The sequence below is a fragment of the Rhinoraja longicauda genome, chromosome 31 (assembly GCF_053455715.1).
Source record: "Rhinoraja longicauda isolate Sanriku21f chromosome 31, sRhiLon1.1, whole genome shotgun sequence".
In the NCBI taxonomy this organism is placed as follows: domain Eukaryota; kingdom Metazoa; phylum Chordata; class Chondrichthyes; order Rajiformes; family Arhynchobatidae; genus Rhinoraja; species Rhinoraja longicauda.
In genome coordinates, this window is record NC_135983.1 from 19,378,644 (window position 1) to 19,401,087 (window position 22,444).

The window sequence follows — 22,444 nt, forward strand, 5'->3', positions numbered from 1 at the left end:
GCACTTTGTATTTTACACGATTCCAGTATCTGCAGTTCCTTGTGTCTCAAGTTCATCACCTTACCGGTTCACCGTTATATTTTACCATCCTTGGTAATCAGACCTTGACATGTGAAAAGCCTGGAAACGTGCGACCCCACCCACCATAAACTACACTCAGACACTAATATGTCTTCTCAATTTAGTTAAAGGAATGTCTTTGCGTTAGTTAACTAGAGCTGCAAACCTGTGTTGTGATTTACATTTCATTGTGAAGTGACGGGGCTGACCTTGCCTGTGTTTCAGGTTTCCCGGTGCATTTGTGGGCAATACCAACTCACAGGTTCCATCGAGTGGTGTTTCCCCCTCTGCTGCAACCATTCCTGTGGTCCCAGCAGTGGTCGGGCCTTGCAACCCGTCAACATCCTCGATGACGTTCACTGAAGTGAGCCCCCCTTCCACTGGGACAAGGAAGGCTCGTTGTCTCTATGACTATGATGCAGCTGACTCCAATGAGCTTGAGCTTCTCGCTGATGAGGTGAGTCACCATTGAGTTGTTCCTCAGGGGCTTCCTCGACTCGATCACTGTTACCCTCATCTTTCACTGGTGGACAGGGGCTTTTTAAACATCTAACATTTCACATCCATATCGTGGTGCAGATATACATCAACCACAGTTTTGTTGAATATTCGATCAAGCTCAGTAGGTTGCTTGAGGATGTCAAGGGGAGAAGGCAGGAAAATGGGATTAGGAGGCAGAGATCAGCCATGGTTGAATGGCGGAGTAGACTTGATGGACTGTATGGCCTAATTCTACTCCTATAACTTGTGAACTTGCTTGTGATATCTTTTATCATAATGAATATGGATTTCTCTGTATTAATTAATTCTGCTCGATAGCATCTCCACTTTAAAAAAAAAAGCTATCCCAATGTTTCTTTAAAGATTCTTAACCAATTGAGCTGATAACTGTCCAGCGTGTTTGTTCTTTCACTGACAGAATAGATTTAATTTAATTTGTGCCCAAACATCACTCGTGGAATCATAATAGCTCTTTATCAGCAAGTGGATCTTGAATTGATTCGATCGAAGAGTAGGTTATGATTTGCACAGCATTGTAACTTGGTTGTAAACAAGTATCACTTGCCTCAATGATTATTATTTTACATTATTGTGAGATTAAGCCCAATTAGAGGATTGAGGATCAAGGATAATTTGCGCTTGGATGTAATTCAGTCTTCATTTTAAGGTCATATGATCTGACCTTATTTCCTTTATAAATTGCTCTCCATATTTCCAATGGGCCCAGATTCCAATATAATCACATAATAATTATATATCCTGCAAACCACAAAGTGCTGGAGGAACTCAGCATGTTAGGCAGCATCTGGGGAGGGAATGGATAGGCAACTTTTCAGGTCTGGACCCGTTCTGAAACAATATCTGACCATTCCCTCACCAGGTGCTGCCTGATCCACTGAGTTATCCCAGCAATTTGTGTTTTGTTCTAGATTTTAGCATCTGCAGTCTCCAGTATTACAATTATATACTGTAGTTTAGTTTTGTTCACAGATACAGCATGGAAACAGGCCCTTTGGCCCAGCAAGTCCATGCTGCCCATCTATCACACTAGTTCCATGTTATCCCACTTTCTCACCAAATTTCCTGCATATTAGAGGGCACTTTTTTAGAGACCAATTAACCCATAAGCTGCACATCTTTGGGAGGGAACCGTAACACCTGGAGGAAACCCACATGGTCATGGGGAGAATGTGCAAACTCCACACAGACAGCACCCGAGGTCAGGATCGAACCCAGGTCTCTGGAGCTGTGAGGCAGCAGCTCTACCAGCTGCGCCACTGTGCCGCCTTAAGTACATCACCTAGTATGTTGTAAAGTCCATGCCTACAACGGCAAAATGTTGGATTGTATGATTTAATCAGATGCACACTTGCCTGAAAGTGGTGACACTGGTAGATAGGGTAGTCAGGAAGACCCTCATACATTGGCCTTCATCAGTAAGGGTACTGAGTATAGAACTTGGAACGTTCAATTACAGTTGTACAAGACATTGGTGAGGCAGCATTTGGGGTATTATGTTCAGTTTTGGTGACCCTGCTATAGGAAGGATGTCATTTATCTGGAAAGAGAGCAGAGACTGGATTTGGAATAGTGCAGACACATTTTGGAATATTGTGAGCAGTTTTGGGCTGCATTTCTGAGGATGTGCTGGTGTTGGAGAAGGTCCAGAAAAGGTTTATGAGATTGATCCCAGGGATGATTGGGTTAATGTATGAGGAGCATTTGATGGCTCTGGGCCTGTACTCGCAGGAGTTTAGAGGGATGAGGGGGGGATCTCATTGAAAACTATTTAATAATGAAAGTGGATATGGAGCGGATTTTCCAGTTGTGGGCGAGTCCATAGGACCAGAGGGCACAGCCTCAGAGTAAAAGGATGTACCTTTAGAATGGAGATGGGGAGGAATTTCTTCAGCCAGAGAGTGGTGAATCTGTGGAATTCATTGCCATAGACAGCTGTGCAGGCCAAGTCTGTGCGTACTTTTAAAGTGGAGATGGATATGTTCTTGATTGGTAAGGGTGTCAAAGGTTACTGGGAGACGGTGAATGTGGTTTAGAGGGGAAAAATAGATCAGCTATGATGGAATGGTGGAGCAGACTTGATGGGTCGAATGGCCTAATTTTGCTCTTATGTCTTGGGAACATGAAGATTTACAAAGATGTCGCCAGGACTTGAGAGCTTGAGCTAAAGGGAGAGGTTGGGCAGGCTAGGACTTTATTCCTTGGAGTGTAGCAGGCTGAGGGGTGATCTTGTAGAGATGTATAAACTCATTCGCAGAATAGATAGAGTGAGTCTTTTACATAGAACCAGAGGACATAGGTTTAAAGTGAGAGGCGATAGATTTAAAAGGAACCTGGGGGGCATTTTTTCACTTAGAGGGTGATGGGTATATGGAATGAGCTGCCAGAGGAGGTATTTGGGAAAGGTACTATAACAGCATTTAAAAGACACTTGGATAGAGACATGGATAGGAAAGGTTTAGAGGGATATATATGCCAAATGTAGGCAAGCGAGACAAGCTTAGATGAAGCATCTTGGTCGGCAGGGGCAAGTTGGGCCGAAGGGCCTATTTCTGTGCTGTGTGACTGTCAATTGAACAGCTTCTTTCAATGTTTGAATTTGCAGCTCATTACAGTGTATAGTCTGCCGGGAATGGATTCTGATTGGCTGATGGGAGAAAAAGGCAACAAGAAGGGGAAGGTTCCTGTCACTTACCTGGAGCTGCTGAACTAACATCTTGTCATACCACCTCTGCCCATCGTGAAGAGTCAACACGTGCAAAAACTCTACACGGACATTCACACACTCACCCAACGTCATTTCATTCATTCCAAACTCTTTCTGGTGACTTCAGTTGTACCAGAAAGCTGCAAAAAAGTGTGCAAATAGTTGATAATGTCATTTTAAATTATTTTGTTACAATTTAAAATATCACAGACCTGTATTAAAATGCCGCATTTGAACCACTTGCTTAGAAAAGCCCGATTATAATTTATAATGAAACAATGGACATCTGTGGAAACGAGCATTGAGCTTAATGGTTGCATGGTTTGCTCAAGGATGCTTTTGTAGTGCACACACTGAAGAATCCCTTAAAACAGGTTTGCCCACTTTGCAGAACTCCATTGATGTATCTGACCATATCATGTAACAATTCATGTCATCAAGAGGCAGTCAGGTAGATTGTTTTTTCCCCAGTAAAGATGGGAGAAAGTAAAGTTGAGACTCCTGCGCAGGTTTACAACAAGACTTCAAACACTTAGTGTGTACATACCTGGAAGATGATTTAGTTTTAAAGAAGAATTTTAAGTCCTGTGCAAGGAACTCTTTCCTTGTCATTTAAATCCAAGGGCTTGTTATGTTTTGAATTTTCTTCAGGACTTGCAAGTGTAGTGTCTCTACATCGGAGGTAGTGGGGCAAAGCTGATACTTAGCAGAGTCCGAGAAAGTTAATTATTTGTGTTTGGACATGGAGATGAGCGAGGAGTAACTACACTGAAATATGCTCTTCAGTGGCCAATACTGCTATCATGAGTCAAACATGTTCCATTCACTCGCCTGATCACAAGAAATATCAGATGCAATTATATTTAAAACTAAACACACGATTTGCAATCACGAATGAGATGAAATCAATTTTACACTATAATTCTCTTTTTGTAATTTAATTTTTTAGGATAATTTCAGTTTCAAAATGATTTAAGTTAATGGAATTGAACACTTAAGGGCATTGGAATTGTAGTTTTTGTCCTCTTCCTGCTGGGTATAAATGTTCACTCCTTGTGTAAGTGTATAATGCAAGGTCCTGGTCGCGTGTTCACACCCTGGCTGGTATTGTCTGCATCAATGTGTACCAACTCCTTCAATCCGATTTGGGTGTATTTGCTTCCTGTTAATGCTGTACTACACATAGTGAATGAACTTTAATAAAGCATTCCTTAACCAGGCTCTCTTCATGTAGATTTTCGTTCTCAAACATCTTGCTTCCACCCTGTTACAGTGTGTTAATACAAGGTATTGCTGTGTCGCAGTTTCGGATTCATGAACAGAAAGGTGATGCTGTTGTCTTGATGAAGAAGCCGCAACTCCAGTGAGCGGGTTAGAGGAAGGAACCAGTCACAGGTGGTATACTAAGAAAATAACTGCAGATGCTGGTACAAATCGATTTATTCACAAAATGCTGGAGTAACTCAGCAGGTCAGGCAGCATCTCGGGAGAGAAGGAATGGGTGACGTTTCGGGTCGAGACCCTTCTTCAGACTGAAGAAGGGTCTCGACCCGAAACGTCACCCATTCCTTCTCTCCCGAGATGCTGCCTGACCTGCTGAGTTACTCCAGCATTTTGTGAATAAACAGGTGATATACTTATTAGTGTATTGTTTGAAGGAGTTACTATTGATGTTTCCTAAACTGTATTTAAGTGTGCATCCTTTTAATCAAGTTTTTTAAATGTCAGATTTACGCAGACAGCCCCAGCAGAGAAACAAACCATTTAATTCGTAACCCATTGACTCCGTTATCTGGACCACACCTCCCATCTTTCCTCTTGCATAGATACCATCCCCTACTCTCAATTTCTCCACCCCTCCCTCCAGATGGAACAAGATGGTCCACGCCTTTCATCCCACCAGCCTCAGCATCCAACACATCATCCTCCGATATTTCCGTCACCTCCAATGTGATGCCACCACCATTCACATCTTTCTCTTTCTGCCTTCTGCAGAGACCATTCCCTCCGCAACTCCTTGCTTCACTCATCCCTTCCCACCCAAACCATTCCCTTCCCAGGAACTTTCCCTCGCAACCGCAGGAGATGTGACACCAGACCCTATACCTCGTCCTCACCTACATCCAGGGAACCCAGCAGTCCTTCCAGGTGTGACAGAGGTTCACGTGCACCTCCTCTCACCTCATATACTGCATCTGGTGTTCTTGATATGGCCTCCTGTACATCGGCAAGACCAAGCATAGACTCAGTGACCATTTCACATTTGCGCTCGGTCTGCCAAGGCTACTGGATCTCCTAGTTGGTAACCATTTTAACTCTTCTTCCCATTCCCATACTGACCTTTCTGTCTTGGATCTCTTCCATTGCCAGAGTGAGGCCAGGCGCAAACTGGAGGAACAGCACCTCATTATGTTTGGGTAGCTTACAATCCAACCAAAGTGTGAACTTTGAATTCTCTCATTTTAGGTAACTACCAAAACCTCCCCCCAATCACCTTTCCTTCAACCCCCCCACCCTTCCCCCCTTCAGCCTACACTGTCTATGCTGACCACGTCCTATTTGCTTGCATTTAGCCCAGATCATTCATCATCCTAACTCTCCATATATTTGAGTTGTAATTATTTGCTTCTATCGCTTCCTCTGGCTTCTCATTCCAGATACAGACTACTACCCCCCCCCCCCCCCCCCCCAAGTGAAGATGTCCCTGAAGTCCCTCTTAAATCTCTCCCCCTCAACTCCTCTCATTTTCAATCTTCTTCCTGGGAAAAACACTGGGAATCTTCACTTTATCCACACCTCTCATGTGTTGTACACCTCAATAAGCTCATCACTCAACTTCCTTTGCTACAAAGAAAAGATCCCACCCTGTCCAACATTAATCCGTGTTTTTACCCTTTCCTCTCTGCTGTGATGATTGATGCCTGTGTGCTACAGCTTGTGTACTCTCAGCATCTATTGATCCTGGCAGGGTCACCCATATATCAACTTGGTGTGAGGAGCAGACTCTGTGATCCTTCAGCTTCAGTGTTGGGCAAGAGTCCAGCTGCTCCATTCCGTTAAGTGATGAAAGTAGCCATAGAAATAGTGACTGAGAAATCAGTAAAACTAACATCGTTGCGGCCTCTGGCAGTAACTATCAGTGGGGACACAAACTCATTGACAAGAAACCCAGTTCTCAACACCATGACCTTTTGGAACACATGGACGACAAAACCAAGATGGCAGCTCAGTCAGCAAAGGTAGGACCCTTAGATATCATTGAGAGTTGATGGGTGGGATCAGGAAGATTGAGAGAACCTCTGCCACAGTTGATAGTGGCACAAGAGGAGATTGACATCCTTTTGAAGGGAGAAGTGCACTCCTTGGTCAAGAGTAAGCCCACTGGCGAGAGCCAGACTGAAAGGAACACGTTTTACAGCATTGAGTGACCTATTTGAATATGGGTTTTGCTCTTTACTGATTCTACACTGAATCCATTAAAACCAAAGATACTAGAGGAACAAGATAGACCACTCGACCCTAAAAACCATAGTATGTCACGGTGCCATTTTAGTAGGCAGAAACTTGCAGAAACATTTTAAAAGAAAAATCACAAAAATCTGTGAATTGATAGATGAGACATATTCTGCATTTTAATGGTATCATCACACATACTGTTCCCCCAAAACACTGATTACACTGCGAGAGACATAGCGAACGGTGGGTTTTGCTTACTAAAATGGCAGACGTTCCGCTCCTTTGCGTACTACACCAGTATAGGTGATTTCAATGGTGTTGTCCATCTTGTTCCTCTAGTATCTTTGATTAAAAGAGTCCAAAAATGGGGATGTGTTTGACCTCAACTTTGGAAGTCAAATATATCACTGTGCATCAAAGAGAGCCCAAACATTGACAGTAAAAGGATTTAAATAAATTTTATTACATCTTTTATTCCATTCTTTTAAAATCTTCCACACAATGTAGTAGGTGTTGATAAATATATTAAAACTAATAAAATGTCACTCCTTCCAGCCCAGTGTACACATATCCCATGCTCCATTCCACGCATTTGAGACATTCCAAAGCCGACAGTCACAAACTACCTCTTCCAGTCTCCAACTTTCCTTCAGAACTTTTATTAATTTGTTTTTCAGTAATTAATTTACAAAAATAAGATTAAACTGAACACCAAATTCCAAAGCTAATTCAAAATTCAACGCACCAGAGGAGCAAATTTGCTGCTTGATTATAAATGGGGAAAGTAATACCTGTTTGGGGTCAAAATGGTATTGAACATTAAGTATTTTGCAAGGAATTGTTAATAAGACAATACGTGGTCTCTATTGATACTAAACAGTGAATATCAAAGCAAAATGATTCAAAATTTCAAGCATTTAAACGTATCAAAAATGTGCAGCATTTTATGATTTACATAAAACCAGGAAAAATTACCCCAACTCCCTGGAATGCCAGAACTGTGTCTAGGTTGCTCCTGTATTCTACCTCCTGAGTAAATCATAAGAGCAGAATTAGGCCATTCAGCCCATCGAGTCAACTTCGTCATTCAATCATGGCTGATCTATCTCTCCCTCAACCCCATTCTCCTGCCTTCTCCCCATAACTTTTGACACTCTGCTTTAAAAATATCCAATGATTTAGCCTCCACAGCCATATGTGGGAATGCATTCCACAGATTCACCACCCTCGGACTAAAATTACCTGCTGTCCTTCCATCTTACTTTTTTTTCTCTTGTACATGTGTCCTGGAGTGCATTTGAGAGGTGTGGAACTGAATTATATCCATGGTTAAAAATACAACCTAATTCTGACCTATTGACTGTGACTGTTTCTATCTCCACATATCCTGTTCGGTGGAAAGGAAAGAATAATAATTTGAAAGAGCCGTGGTTTTCCAGGGAAATTGGACACTTGGTTTGGAAAAAGAGGGAGATATACAATAAATATAAGCGGCAGGGAGTAAATGAGGTTTTTGAGGAATATAAAGAATGTAAAAGGAATCTTAAAAAGGAAATTAGAAAAGCGAAAAAAAGATATGAGGCTGCTTTGGCAAGTAATGTAAAAGTAAACCCCAAGGGGTTCTACAGATATGTCAATAGCAAAAGGATAGTGAGGGATAAAATTGGTCCATTAGAGAGTCAGAGTGGACAGCTATGTGCTGAGCCAGAAGAAATGGGGGAGATATTAAACAATTTCTTTTCTTCGGTATTTACCGAGGAGAAGGATATTGAATTATGTGAGGTAAGCGAAACAAGTAGAGTAGTGATGGAAATTAGGAGGATTAAAGAAGAGGAGGTACGGACACTTTTGAAGAATATAAAAGTGGATAAGTCTCCAGGTCCTGATAGGATATTCCCTAGGACATTGAGGGAAGTTAGTGCAGAAATAGCAGGGGCTATGACGGAAATATTTCAAACGTCATTAGAAACAGGGATGGTGCCGGAAGATTGGCGCATTGCGCATGTTGTGCCTTTGTTTAAAAAAGGTTCTAAAAGTAAACCTAGCAATTATAGACCTATTAGTTTGACGTCTGTGGTGGGAAAATTAATGGAAAAGATACTTAGGGACAATATATATAATTATTTGGATAATCAAGGCCTGATTAGAAACAGTCAACATGGATTTGTGCCTGGAAGGTCATGTTTGACTAATCTTGAATTTTTTGAAGAGGTTACCAGGGAAATTGATAAGGGCAAGGCTGTGGATGTTGTCTATATGGACTTCAGTAAGGCATTTGACAAGGTTCCACATGGAAGGTTGATTAAGAAGGTTAAATCGTTGGGTATTAATAGTGAGGTTGCAAGATGGATTCAACAATGGCTGAATGGGAGATACCAGAGGGTAATGGTTGACAATTGTATGTCAGGTTGGAGGCCAGTGTCTAGTGGAGTGCCCCAAGGATCTGTGTTGGGTCCACTGTTGTTTGTCATTTACATTAATGATCTGGATGATGGTGTGGCAAATTGGATTAGTAAATATGCAGATGATACTAAGATAGGTGGAGTAGTTGATAGTGAGGTAGATTTTCAAAGTCTACAGAGAGACTTGGGCCTTTTGGAAGGGTGGGCTGAAAGATGGCAGATGGAGTTTAATGCTGATAAGTGTGAGGTGCTGCATTTTGGTAGGACAAATCAAAATAGGACGTACAGGGTAAATGGTAGGGAATTGAGGAATGCAGTGGAACAGAGGGATCTGGGAATAACTGTGCATTGTTCCCTGAAGGTGGAATCTCATGTGGATAGGGTGGTGAAGAAGGCGTTTGGTATGCTTGCCTTTATAAATCAGAGCATCGAGTATAGAAGTTGGGATGTAATGTTGAAATTGTACAGGGCATTGGTGAGGCCGAATCTGGAGTATGGTGTGCAGTTCTGGTCGCCAAATTATAGGAAGGATGTCGACAAAATGGAGAGGGTACAGAGGAGATTTACTAGAATGTTGCCTGGGTTTCAGCACTTAGGCTACAGAGAGAGGTTGAATAGGTTGGGTCTTTATTCTTTGGAGCGTAGAAGGTTGAGGGGGGACTTGATAGAGGTTTTTAAAATTTTGAGAGGGACGGACAGAGTTGACGTGGGTAGGCTTTTCCCTTTGAGAGTGGGGAAGATTCCAACAAGGGGACATAGCTTCAGAATTGAGGGACAAAGGTTTAGGGGTAACATGAGGGGGAACTTCTTTACTCAGAGGGTTGTGGCTGTATGGAATGGGCTTCCGGTGGAAGTGGTGGAGGCTGGCTCGATTTTATTATTTAAGAGTAAATTGGATAGGTATATGGATAGGAGGGGATTGGAGGGTTATGGTCTGAGTGCAGGTAGATGAGACTAGGTCAGGGAGAATGGTCGGCGTGGACTGGTAGGGCCGGACAGGCCTGTTTCCATGCTGTAGTTGTTATATGTTATATGTTATATGCTACAGGACCTGTTAAGTGCTTAAAGTATTTTCTGTTTTAATCTATAATTTTAACTTCACTGGGGCTAGGAGGCAAGAATTAACTCAATGCACTTTAGTTTTAGTAATTTCAATAGTTTTTGAAAACCTGCAGCAGTTATTATTCCTGCCTCAGAGAAGTGGGGGGGGGAGGGGGATTTTGTGCACAGCCTTAGTATCAGGAGAAAAAAGTTCTGGGCAATACATGGGCAGATCGTGGGGGCTCTTTGGTCAAGCATAAATGTTAAAATTGTTCTGGATGAACCATTCTGTCCTGTGAGAAAAGTAAACAATCTCTGATGCAAGAAAGGACTAGTCTTGACTGTTGCTGTGACAGCACTGTTTAAATTATTAAATGATCTGTCTCACTGGGTTGCTTGGAACCATGTCCTGGGGATTAATGTTCAGTTCCTGGATTATCTGGAGATTGGGCTGTATTGGGAAGTCTACATCAACCATGGCCAAGTTGGAACACTGTAGGGCCACTTTCATTAACAATTCAAGATCACCACTCTTTGACAAACAATGGGTATCTGTCACTCTCTAAGGCTGGATCTCTTTCAGCTGTGATCTTTTCCACTTCTGAATCAGGCCTCTCACCACCATCTGGAAGGACAGAGACTGGGTGAAGGGCAACATCAGCGCTCACATTCTCCTCTGAATGACCCAGCTCCCAGCATAGAACAGCCCTTCCTTCCCTATCACTGACCCCCAAGTCCTGGAGCTTCCTCACGGTATCACCTGCACACAGACTGCAGCAGTTCACAAAGGCAGCGCAGGTGGGCTGGGCAGCATTACCAGCCAGGGTCCCCTCGGCCCATGGACCAATATCAAAGAGGTTTGAAAGGAAACAATGCAAACGCCTAGCCCGTGTTGCTCAGACGAGGTTTTCACAAACCACACCAGCCGGTGCTTACCCGATTGGGCTCCACACCAACGCCTGCAGGGGCCAGCCTGTCGACCGCCAATCTGTGTCACGCAAAGTAAAGTGCCACCACCACGTATATCACCCACCCAATGGACACAAAGACACCAAAGAGCAGGCTGAACAACACCAGCGTCCGCGCCTTCCTCGATGTGCTCTCCGCATGGACATGGTCACCTCTGTGAATCGCCATCCGGGTCTGGCAGGGGAAAGATCAGAAGGGATTAACTCAACCTCTGCTGATATTGCTACCATCTGCAATAGACACAAGATGTTTTAATTGACAACTGTGGGGTTTGAGTTAAAAGAGTCTGAAACCTTCGAGGGCTAATTGATGAGGTTTAGTTATGATTTAGTTCCAGTCCATTTCAGAGTCCAATCTAGTTCAAGTCTTGATTTAATTTGTCCATTCCATTGCTCTCATCCAGTTCAGAGCTCTTGATCCAACCCTGATCGTCTGCTGAATAGCAAGTGATTAAGGTCAAGGATACACAGCCCAGCTTAGTCATAGAGACAGATTCAATGGTGGCTTTCCAAGAGAGCTGAAAGGAAGGAATTTGCAAGGCAGTGGGGAGAGGGTGAGGGATTTGGGACAAACTGGATCGTTCTTACACAAAGCCAATATGAGCTTAATGGGCTGATTGGCCTCCACCTGTGCTCTCCGTCCCATCGCTGTACTAACATCAGTTTACATGTGATAAACATCCACATTGCTTCAATTAACATTTAGGATCTAAACTTTGAAGAATCTAATGAGCCAGAATCACCGGGACTAATCTCATATCCACACATTGCAAGGGGTAAGTGTTGCAAATGAACGACAAGTCGCTCCTACCTCGTGTGAGAAGATGATGGCCAGAATTCCTGACAGCAGGCAGCAGAAGACGGTGACCAGAACTGATTCCACCATATAATCCTTCGGAGGCCTCCTCTGTTCCTGTGCTGATTGGAATCCAGGCAATGGATAATTATACTGCAAGAAAAGAGGAAAACTGCTAAAACATAGACAAAGATGCAATGTTTGCACCAATTCCTTCCTAATTTCTGCCGCGGAGTACCACGGTCCCTCCAGATTGATGGAATCAGAGGCTTGTGCAGGGTTGAAAGAGGTTGTGTGTTGTTGGTGAGCTGTCATTTAGTGTCCATTAAACCACTGAGAAGATGTTATCCTCACTGACACCAGAAACATCTCTTTAGCCATGGGTGAAAGAGGATGACACAAAGGAGATGATTGTCAATTCATTCACTGCAGCGCGAGAATCTCCCCCATGACCTGCTGACACTCCACAGCACCACATCCAATAATAGCGACTCAAAATGAAGCTTCGGCTTTGTTTGGACACAGCTAAAATCCTCTCACTTAATGTACACATTCCCCATAGATTTGACCTCCCAAAATACAACACCCCACCCATGTCCAGATTAAACTTCACCTGCCACTTCCAAATGACTTTATCCTGCTGTATCCTTTGACATCCTTTCTCACTGTCCACAATTTCCATGTCATCTGCAAACATACTAATCAGACCATCTAGATAGTTCCTCTGTCCCTCTCTTCCCCTCCCCCTCCCCAGTTCTCCCACTGTCTTCCTGTCTCCACCTATATCCTTTATTTGTCCGGCCCCCCTGACATCAGTCTGAAGGGTCTCCACCCGAAGCATCACCCATTCCCCCTCTCCTTGATGCTGCCTGACCTACTGAGTTACTCCAGCATTTTGTGATACCTTCGATTTGTACCAGCATCTGCAGTTATTTTCCTATACAGACCATCTACATTTTCATTCAAATCAGCAATATATAGTACAAAGCGGCACAGTGGCGCAGCGGTAGAGTTGCTGCCTTACAGCGAATGCAGCGCCTGAGACTCAGGTTCGATCCTGACTACGGGCGCCGTCTGTACGGAGTTTGTACGTTCTCCCCGTGACCTGCGTGGGTTTTCCCCGAGATCTTCGGTTTCCTCCCACACTCCAAAGACGTACAGGTATGTAGGTTAATTGACTGGGTAAAATGTAAAAATTGTCCTTAGTGTGTGTAGGATAGTGTTAATGTGCGGGGATCGCTGGGCGGCACGGACTCGGTGGGCCGAAGGGCCTGTTTCCGCGCTGTATCTCTTAAAAAAAAAAGCAACAGAAGATCTAGATACTATTGCAGAAGATACTGATCCTTGCAGAACGCCACTGGTCACAAAGCTTCAGTTGGAACAACACCCCTCCAACCTTACCTCTGATCAAGCCAATTTTGGATCAAGTTTACCATCTCACATGGACCTAGGTTGGGGGGATTCTACATTTTTAAAAATGGCTTTGAGAACATCCTCAAATTCTCCTGGCTACGCCTTGCCACACATCAGAATACTTCAGGAGTCTGGGGTTGGGCATGTAGGCCTCAACAACATTACACTATACACTGATCAGCCAAATCATTATGACCACCTTCCTAATATGCTGTAGGTCCTCCGTGTGCAGCTCCATACGCAGCAGGGTGCGATGCACTGTGTATTGTGACACATTCCTCCTGTGACTCCATTAAAATTTTCTATGACTTGTGCCACAGTAGACCTGTCGGTTCGGACCAGACGGGATAGCCTTCGTTGCCCTCGCGCATCGATGAGCCTTGGGCGCCCAACACCCTGTCGCCGGTTTGTGGTTTGTCCCACCTCGGCCACTGTCGGTAGGTACCACTGCTGGTACCCCACAAGCCTTGCCATTTCAGAGATGCTCTGACCCAGTCGTCTGGCCATAACAATTTGGCCCTTGTCAAAGTCACTCAGGTCTTTACTCCTGCCCATTTCTCCTGCATCCAACACATTAACTTCAAAAACTGACTGTTCACTTGCTGCCTATTATATCCCACCCCTTGACAGGTGCCATTGTAACAAGATAATCAATGTTATTCACTTCGCCTGTCAGTGGTCATAATATTTTGGCTGATCTGTGTGTATCATAATATATGATGTTATGAATAATATCATCATATTTCTATGTATACGTGATATATTACTGAAATCATATATACATACCTATGAGACCATATGTCTCATTATTATTCTGAAATTATCCTGGGTTTGTGAAAGGCAATACAGAAATGCAGAGATTTAAAACAAATATTATCATCTCACGTCCTCTGTATTTGTCCAACCTTAGCTGCAGGCCAACCCACTCTCCCAGACTGGGAGCTGGCTTGAGTCACATACTCGCTGAGCCATTGGGAAGTGGGGGCTCGGGGGTCGATGATTCCACAACAGCGGTTTCATCAGGATGAGCCAGTTACTGCACTTTGGCCAGCTGAAGGCCACAAATTCTGCTTTGGAAAACCTACCCTCTTCAGAAAGTTTCCAAGTTACATTTGCTGGTAGAATTGTTGATCACTGGGGAGAACACAATATAAAGAGATCATAGCAACACCAAGTGGCAGAGCTTAAAGGTGAATGTTCCGAAAAAGATAAAACTTTAGAGGAGTTTACGGATCTGGTGCGGGCAAATGGGATTAGTGTAGATGGGCAAAAAAGTTGGCATGAAAGTGGTGGGCCGAAGGGCCTTTTCTATGTTGTACAACTCCATGACCTTATTTATTCAATTTCCCTTTAAGTAGGTCATTGAACCTACTTCCACTGGGTTTTCCAACCTGAAGAACATGCTGTACATAATACCATTCTGTCTATGCTCTGTCAGTCTGAATCAATCGTCCCAGAAAATTGAATATCCGATCATTTATCATATCACTGTTCTTGTTGTGCACAATTTAGTCACCACATTCTCTCTTTTTTAAATGTCTACACTTCAAAAATATTTAAAAGAATACTGCAGATCCTGACCATATGAAATGAGAACAGATAATGGTAAAAAGAGCATAGCAGGAATCATCTTTGGAGAGAGAAACGGAGTTAATGTTTCAGCTCGATGACCTGTGATCAGATCTTGTTCCGAATACAACATTGATAGCACAAATAGAACTGTAAAGTTAAGATATTGGCCTAAATTTTTCATCTGTGGATCTTCAAATTTGATTCCCTCTTTACACTAACATCTCTTTGATAAACGTCACAGAACATTTGCATTTGGTAGATCATATTCATTGCTCTGTATTTTTAGGTGTTTGTGTATCTGTGTGTGTTGAAACACTGCACACTACCCTTCTGTGAGTTCCAAACTGTTGGAGAATTCAATACTGATCTTATCAGTGAGAAATGAACTAAAGACAGGAGGTTTAAATTACAGGACTGGGATAATGATTAACTGAGGCTTCTCACTTTGATGACTTTAACCTGGACCCAGTAAAGTAATCCAGTACTGTGACTGCAATCAAACAAAGCTTTGTTATAAAACTTTGGTTCAGCAACATTTGGAGTACTGTGTGCAGTTCTGGTCGCCACACAATGGGAAGAAGGTGGAGGCTTTGGAGAGGGTGCAGGAGAGCTTTACCAGGATGTTCCCTGGATTGGAGTGTATTAGCTTTAAGGAGAGGTTAGATAAACTTGGAGCGACCTGACAGATTGATAGACAGATACAGCATGGAAACAGGCTCTTCGGCCCACCGAGTTTATGCCAACTGACGATCATGCATACACACTAGTTCTATGTTATCCCACTTTTGCATCCACTCCCTGCACAAATAAGAGGGCAATTAACATACAAACCCACACGTCTTTGGTATGGGGAAGGAAGCCAGAGTGGAGGAAATCGCTGTCACAGGAAGAATGTGTAAACTGCACACAGGCAGCAACTGAGAAACCAGCACACCCGAAGGAAACACAGGCGGTCAGGGACAACGTGCTGTGAAGCAGCAGCTTTACCAGCTGCACCATGGCGTTGTTGTGCATAACATTAAGAGAGGCTGAGATAAAGTCTTTTCCCCAGGATGGAAATGTCAAATATTTGAGGAAGTAGGTTTAACATAAGAGATGGAATTGTAAAGGAGATTGGCAAGGCATGTTTTTGCACAGAGTGATTGGTGCCTGGAACACACTGCCAGGGGAAGCAGAGATGATAGCAACATTTAGGAGGCATGTAGACACATGAACAGACAGGGAACAGAGGGATACAAGCCGTGTTAAGGCAAATGAATTCAGTTTAATTTGGTCAGCACAGACAAGCTGTGCTTGGTGTTTCTATGTAACTCCCGGAATCCAGAACCACGACCACACAAAGTGGAGAAGGAGCATATGGGACGACACAGAGTACCTCTGATCCCATGGGTGGGGGGTACACAGAAGCCCAACGTACACATCAGAAGGAGTACACCAGCCCCTGGCTCAGCCAAACACATCCTGCTCCGTGAGGCAGGAGTGTGGGGCCCACGCAAACCTCAAGAGCCGCACCAAAATCCTTAATCCCGAGGGATGCCGGGGAAGGAGAATTAGGGATGGTCACAGCCGATTTGTGTCCATTAACATCCCTTAGAACAGTACAACACAGGAGCAGGCCCTTCAGCCCACAATGCTCCCAACATTTTCTACATATATATGTGCCCACCCAAAAGCCTCTTAAATGCCACCATCGTGTCATGTTCAAGAAGTTTATGGTCATTTTTCTAATTGTTGGTTAATGGAGAGCACCCTTGCTCTTCCTCCACAGCCTCTGTGAGAACGTCGAAATACCAGGGGAAACAAGACAACCAAACCTGAGAGGGCATGGCAGCTGAAGTACAGGCATGTGTTGTGGCCCCTGCCTTTACAATCAATACATGCATCAATGATGTGAACTACTGAGTACAAATGGTCTAATTTTCTGAAAAGAAATTTGCTTAAAATTATATTTTGTTCCATTTAATATTATTCAGAGTTTTGCCAGTTCGGTTCAATCTTGTTCCCTGTATTGGATTCCTGCTCAAGTATCTGTAGAACATTTTAATTATTAAAAGAGGCACTACTTACAATTGAGAAAGGGTAGGGGCCAGGAAGGGCTTGCTGATTCTGATAGAAGACTTGATCCTGTGCTCTTGGCTGGTAAACAACAGGTAACTGTCTCGTGAAAGGGGTCCCAAAGGAAGGGTAGAGCAGGTGGAATGTCTTTGGATCTGGTGGTGAATATGGAGGAGGCTCTCCCACATAGGCTCTGTTTGTATATCCCAGCGAGTTGGTGTCCTGCTCCGCCTCACTCGTATCCTTTGGCTGGGCAGCAGAGTCAACAGCACAATGGTGCCTGCCAGTGCTCTCTGCAGAATTCGTTGCCTGGCAATGGGTGAAAGGAGGTTCCTCAATCAGCTCAACCGAGGGGATGGCCGAGGCCACAACTTGCATCAGCCCTTCCGACAATCTTCCTTCTCGGTTCCCATCGTCTCTCGATCCCATCTGTCTTTGAGCTCCATGTTCACCCCCTGCTGAGCCTGAAGAAATGCAAAATATGAACATCTTTGTATTTGATATATAATATCTTATATAATACCTTCTAGTACACCCTAAAGAGCTTTATGGCAAATAAAGTATATTCAAAGTGTGTAGTCCTTGTTACAAAATTGGGCCTACTTTTGAATAAGTAGGAATAAATCTGACTATCTTGCACATTTTCAACTTTGACTAGAAGTTCTTAATATTCGAGGAGTGTTTCAATATTAATTGGGGATAGAGGCTAACCCCAAATGCAATGCTCGTAGATCATTGACTCTGATAGTCAAAATCATCCCCAGTCTCTGATTCCATGGTGCTAACATTACCATTTTTGAATTGTAGGTATTGTAAAACTGTGTTCACAGGACATGGATATTGATGAACATTTATAGCCCATTCGTACTTACCCCTGACTGCGAAGCCAGGGAAGAATCAAACACTTTGATGGGACTTTAGTCACCCACATAACAAAGATAGACACAAAATGCTGGAGTAACTTAGTGGGACAGGCAGCATCTCTGGAAAAAATAAATGGTTGGAGACCCTTCTTCAGCCTGGTGGGGGGGGGGGGGGGAGGGGGAGGATGGTAGATTGTGTTTTACAATAATGTCAAAGCTTATCGTGTAGTTGATTTATGTTTAAATTCAAAAAAAGCAATTTTGTCCATTTTAAAGATAATCAGATAAGAAAGCCGTTCATTTTTGCAGACTTGGTTATAATAGAAGTTTGTTTAACCAAACAATGATGGAAGTACTTGTTCTCAAATATCATGTGAAGAGAGAAATTAGTCATCTCATCTCTGCTACACTGGCAGAGCTTATATTGAAATATTGAAAAGAAAAACAAAATCCAATATTTCCTGCTGAACTTTTCAGCCTTGGTCATGTGTCAACTATTCCCGATTCAGACAAAGATTGCCCCACAGTGGGAGAACTTGAAATGGTGTAGAGCACCTGCTATTATATCAGCCGGTATTTTGCATTACATTAGATTTTCACTGTGAAGTCATTGAACGTAGGAGGATCTGAGGGACAAGGCCCCAATAACATCAACCCCACCACCTCAATTTACACTATTGCTCAAAGGCAAAATCACCCAGGGAGTAACTATACAATAACTGGGACCTTGTGGTCTCAAAGCAACTACCCTGTTGCAAATCCCTGAGAAACTGAGCAGTGTACTGCTGTTACTTGGTGTAGCACTCCTGCCATCGAAAGAGATCAAATTGTCCAACTTACTGTTAACAACCTCAGTGGAGACTGTTTGCAAGGACCAGCACATCAACAAGAAATTATCAACATTTCTTGTCGTTTATAACAATTCTCTCTACAGCTGGATCCATTGTGGCTGGTCTTAACAGATAGTCAATTTAAAAAAGATCAAAGTTGGGATCAGTGCATGTGCAGCGCAGAAAGAGACCATTTGTCCCATCTGGTTTACACTGGTGCTAATGTGTCACATGAGCCTTCTCCCACCCATGGAGCCTCTCATCCATCACAGCTGCTTCTGCTCCTGTCCACCACGTGTAGATCAAGCTTCCCTGTGCTGTTCACTACAAGTACACCTTGTTAAAGCACATTCCACACTCTAAACGCTCACTGTGTAAAGAACTGTCTTCTGAATAGATGATTGTATTGCCCTGTTTTATGCGTGATGTTTAATTAATGGATTGACTGTTTCATTTCTTATCACTTTGTATTTGTTTAGTTATCCAACCCTTTATATATATATATTTATATGTATATATATCTATATCCAATGAATGGAAATAGCAGCCATGCATGCAATGACTAATGCATCGTGCAGCACTTAGACAAGTAACACTTTCAAAGACAGTGACATAATTTTAGGAATGTTCATGAGGAACGACAAAATGATCAAACGACAACAAAATCATTGTGTGCAAAAGACTTTCAACCAAGAGAGAATTTGGTGTAATTCATGTGTACATTAAAGGCTTGGTCAAGGAGCGTAGGAAGGAACTGCAAACGCTGGTTTAAACCGAAGATAGCACAAAATGCTGGGGTAACTCAGCGGACAGGCAGCATCTATGGAGAGAAGGAACGGGTGACGTTTTGGGTTGTGATCCTTCTTCAGACTGACAGCCACAGGAAAGGGAAACGAGACAAATAGACAATGATGTTGAGAGATATAGAACAAATGAATGAAAGATATGCAAAAAAGTAACAATGATAAAGGAAACAGGCCTTTATTAACTGTAACTAGATGAGAATGAAAGTTGGTGTGACTTCGGTTGGGAAGGGATGGAGAGAGAGAGGGAATGCAGGAGTTACTTGAATTTAGAGAAATCAATATTCAAAGAGATTTGGTTCTAAGAAGGTCAGAGAGGAATAGAGACTTGGGGAATGAATAACAAAGAAGAGGAGAGACTCAGGGAAGGAACAACAAGCTCAATGCTCTATCCTTTTAGTTCGTTATTCCTTCCCTAAGCCTCTCCTTCTCTTTGACTCCTCCTTAAATCCAACTTCTTTGACCGTCTTTAATCCTAATATCTCCTATATATGGTTCAGTGTTAGGATTTTGTTTGACATGCCTTTTCATGTTTGAGCACTGTGTGCAGTCAGAAGTAACAGCTGTTAATTATTATTTACTTTAACCTGATACCTCCTCCCAGCTCTAGAATCACAGCACTGCCTCCTTCTCCAAAATGGAGAGTTCAGCGCAGGATTCCTGCTTTGGCTGAACTTTGAACCTACTTGCTCTTGTTCTCAGCCAGGTAGTCAAACAGACCTCTTCACAGAGATGAGATGTGACGCAGAAGGTTCCTGTGGCCTTGCCAGGGTAGGAGCCACTGCCTCTGGATGGAACATCCAGTCTCAAGATAAGGGGTCAGCCATTCAGGACAGAGAAGAGGAGAGATTCCTTCACCCATTGAAGGCAAGTTGGGCCGAAGGGCCTGTTTCCAAGTTGTAAGACTCTATGACTATATGACAGTGGGTAATCTGGGAAAATGTTCACACAAGGATAAGGGGTCAGCCATTCAGGTCAGAGAAGAAACCCTTCACACAAGACAGATACTTGGAAATGCATTACTTCCAAGTCACATACTGGCTTGGAAAGAGTTCAACGGCTCATTCAACATTGCTATCATATGGGCAACAAGGATCTAAGAAGTACCCAGCACCATCTTCTCAATGGACATCCACGGTCTGACCTTGCAGAAAAAAACAACATTATAAGAATGATTCTGTAACAACTGACCAAGGAGCAGAAGAGCTGGACACAAAATCCATAGATCCTCTGGAGGCTATGGAAGATGTGCCAAGGCTGAGATTATAGGAGTCTTCTGTCTGCATTTACTGCATAGGTTTAGACAGAGACAATTAAGAAAGTGTATTTTCTCCTTTGAGACAATAATTTACTTTACAAAAATGGCAAGAACCTGAATCCACAATGACCTGATGTCCCACCTTCCTCTCCCCTCGCTCCACTCTAGGATAACAAGTAACTAACCTGCTCTGTGACCTTCTCCACATCTGCCCATCCAGCACCATTTGAGTTCCATGTAGGGTGACCCAGAACCACAGTTCCATACTTCGCAGACCATTCAGCCCTGCCAATCTGCATAGATGTTCACCTTTCACAAGGAAAGAGCCCGAATCACAATTCCTCCCTTGTTCCCCTGTCTCTTGCCCGATGGAGTCCGAACAATGACAACCCCTACCTCAGCCACTCACCCTGGAGCTGAATTCAGAGACTCGCATCTCTGTCTATTGGTGATTCTCCCTCACACTTTTCCAAATCTCTTCTATCAACAGCCTTGACCATTAGAACCAGCCACGTTGAAACAAGGAACTGCAGAAGCTGGTTTACAAAAGAGACTCAAAGGTTCTGGGGGGTAACTCAGAGGGTCTGGCAGCATCTCTGGACAACCCTCCCCTGGAGAAGGTTCTCGACCACCGAAACGTCACCCATCCATGTTCTCCAGAGATACAAGAAGATAACTGCAGGTGCTGGTACAAATCGAAGGTTTTTATTCACAAAATGCTGGAGTAACTCAGCAGGTCAGGCAGCATCTCAGGAGAGAAGGGATGGGTGACGTTTCGGGTCGAGACACCTTCTTCAGACTGAGATGCTGCCTGACCCGCTGAGTTACTCCAGCCTTATGTCCTCCCCACCTTAAACTTGGGGGGGTCTGTCAGTACCAGACACTGGCGGCTGTTAGTGGAGAGGTCAGGTGCTAAACTACAAGATCAATAACTTCACTGGACGACGTGACAAACTCGCAACAGTTGCAAACGCCAATGAGTTGGACGGACATTTGCCCAACTTTCACCCAGTCAAATGCGGGTGTAGAAACCCCCTCTCCCTCTGGCTGTGAAATAAATACCTGATGCCATGGTTGCTGCTGCTGCTGCTGCTGCTGCTCCTCGCACTGAGCCGCCGCCGCCTGACTCGCTGCCCGCGCGCGGGTGCAATGAACAAGTCGCCGAGTGCGTGTTTACAGAGCGGCGAGTAAACAGGTGAAGCCCGGCGCTGCGGGCAGGGAGGGGAGACGTGTGGTACCGGCCCGCCTCGCCTCCTCACATACACACATACACACAAACTCACACACAATCATTTACTGCTCTCCCTCCGCCAGATAAAGGCCCATTATCTCCACGCTCAATGCATGCACCTTGAGCCAGTGGGTTAACATTTAAAACGCGTTTTATTACACTCTCTTCCACCGCCTGAGGTGCAAACTTCAGTCCGCTTTTCCTAGAACTAATAAAGCAGTAAAGGAAAAAAAAAAAAAAAGGTTTCGTGGATTAATAATTTAAGCAAAGGACGTCGGGTTTCAGTGGTTTGTAAATGCACAAGGGGGGGCAATCCCAGGTCTCAGTGCACGGGTGCAGATTTCTGCAGCACTTTCCCCAAAGCAACTGCCTCCAGACAGAGACGTTGAAAAATGAACTACTCCTGAACTGCCGGCACTCTGGTAATGTCAGAGTCACAGAACACAGAGAGACACAGAGAGACACAGCTA

The 22,444-nt window shown here is 43.7% G+C and overlaps 2 protein-coding genes across 9 annotated transcripts in view; one reads left to right on the forward strand and one right to left on the reverse strand.

The window, feature by feature from the left end:
* The window catches only part of sh3glb2b (SH3-domain GRB2-like endophilin B2b), a 65,669-nt gene extending 61,168 nt beyond the window's left edge, over nt 1–4,501 (forward strand). For all 7 annotated transcript variants that reach the window (XM_078426325.1, XM_078426328.1, XM_078426326.1 and 4 more), the window contains 2 exons: nt 286–517; nt 3,185–4,501. In XM_078426325.1, coding sequence (XP_078282451.1) covers nt 286–517; nt 3,185–3,292 — 340 coding nt within the window. In that variant the 3' untranslated portion in view covers nt 3,293–4,501. The remainder of the gene's footprint in view (nt 1–285; nt 518–3,184) is intronic.
* Nucleotides 4,502–7,220: 2,719 nt separating this feature from the next.
* On the reverse strand, nt 7,221–21,909 carry prrt1b (proline rich transmembrane protein 1B). Of its 2 annotated transcripts, XR_013549188.1 has the most exons (5): nt 21,806–21,909; nt 17,002–17,453; nt 11,965–12,102; nt 11,122–11,328; nt 7,221–7,533 (listed from the first exon to the last, which is right to left on the reverse strand). XR_013549188.1 is itself a non-coding variant. In XM_078425945.1 (4 exons), exons 1-4 carry the CDS (start codon nt 21,813–21,815, stop codon nt 11,179–11,181), a joined length of 750 nt encoding a protein of 249 aa, XP_078282071.1. In that variant the 5' UTR covers nt 21,816–21,909; the 3' UTR covers nt 9,971–11,178. The 2 variants fall into 2 exon arrangements, 1 of the variants encoding a protein (XP_078282071.1); XM_078425945.1 differs by lacking the exon at nt 7,221–7,533 and having other exon boundaries at nt 9,971–11,328.
* Nucleotides 21,910–22,444: the final 535 nt, after the last annotated feature.

Bases quoted from the DNA above. Each gene is read 5' to 3' on its own strand.
- prrt1b (XM_078425945.1), bottom strand. The intron at 12,103-17,001 runs GTAAGTAGTGCC...CTTTTCTTGCAG, and splicing joins GCCCCTACCCTTTCTCAATT to TATAATTATCCATTGCCTGG. The intron at 11,329-11,964 runs GTAGGAGCGACT...TTCCCCTGCCAG, and splicing joins CCATCATCTTCTCACACGAG to ACCCGGATGGCGATTCACAG.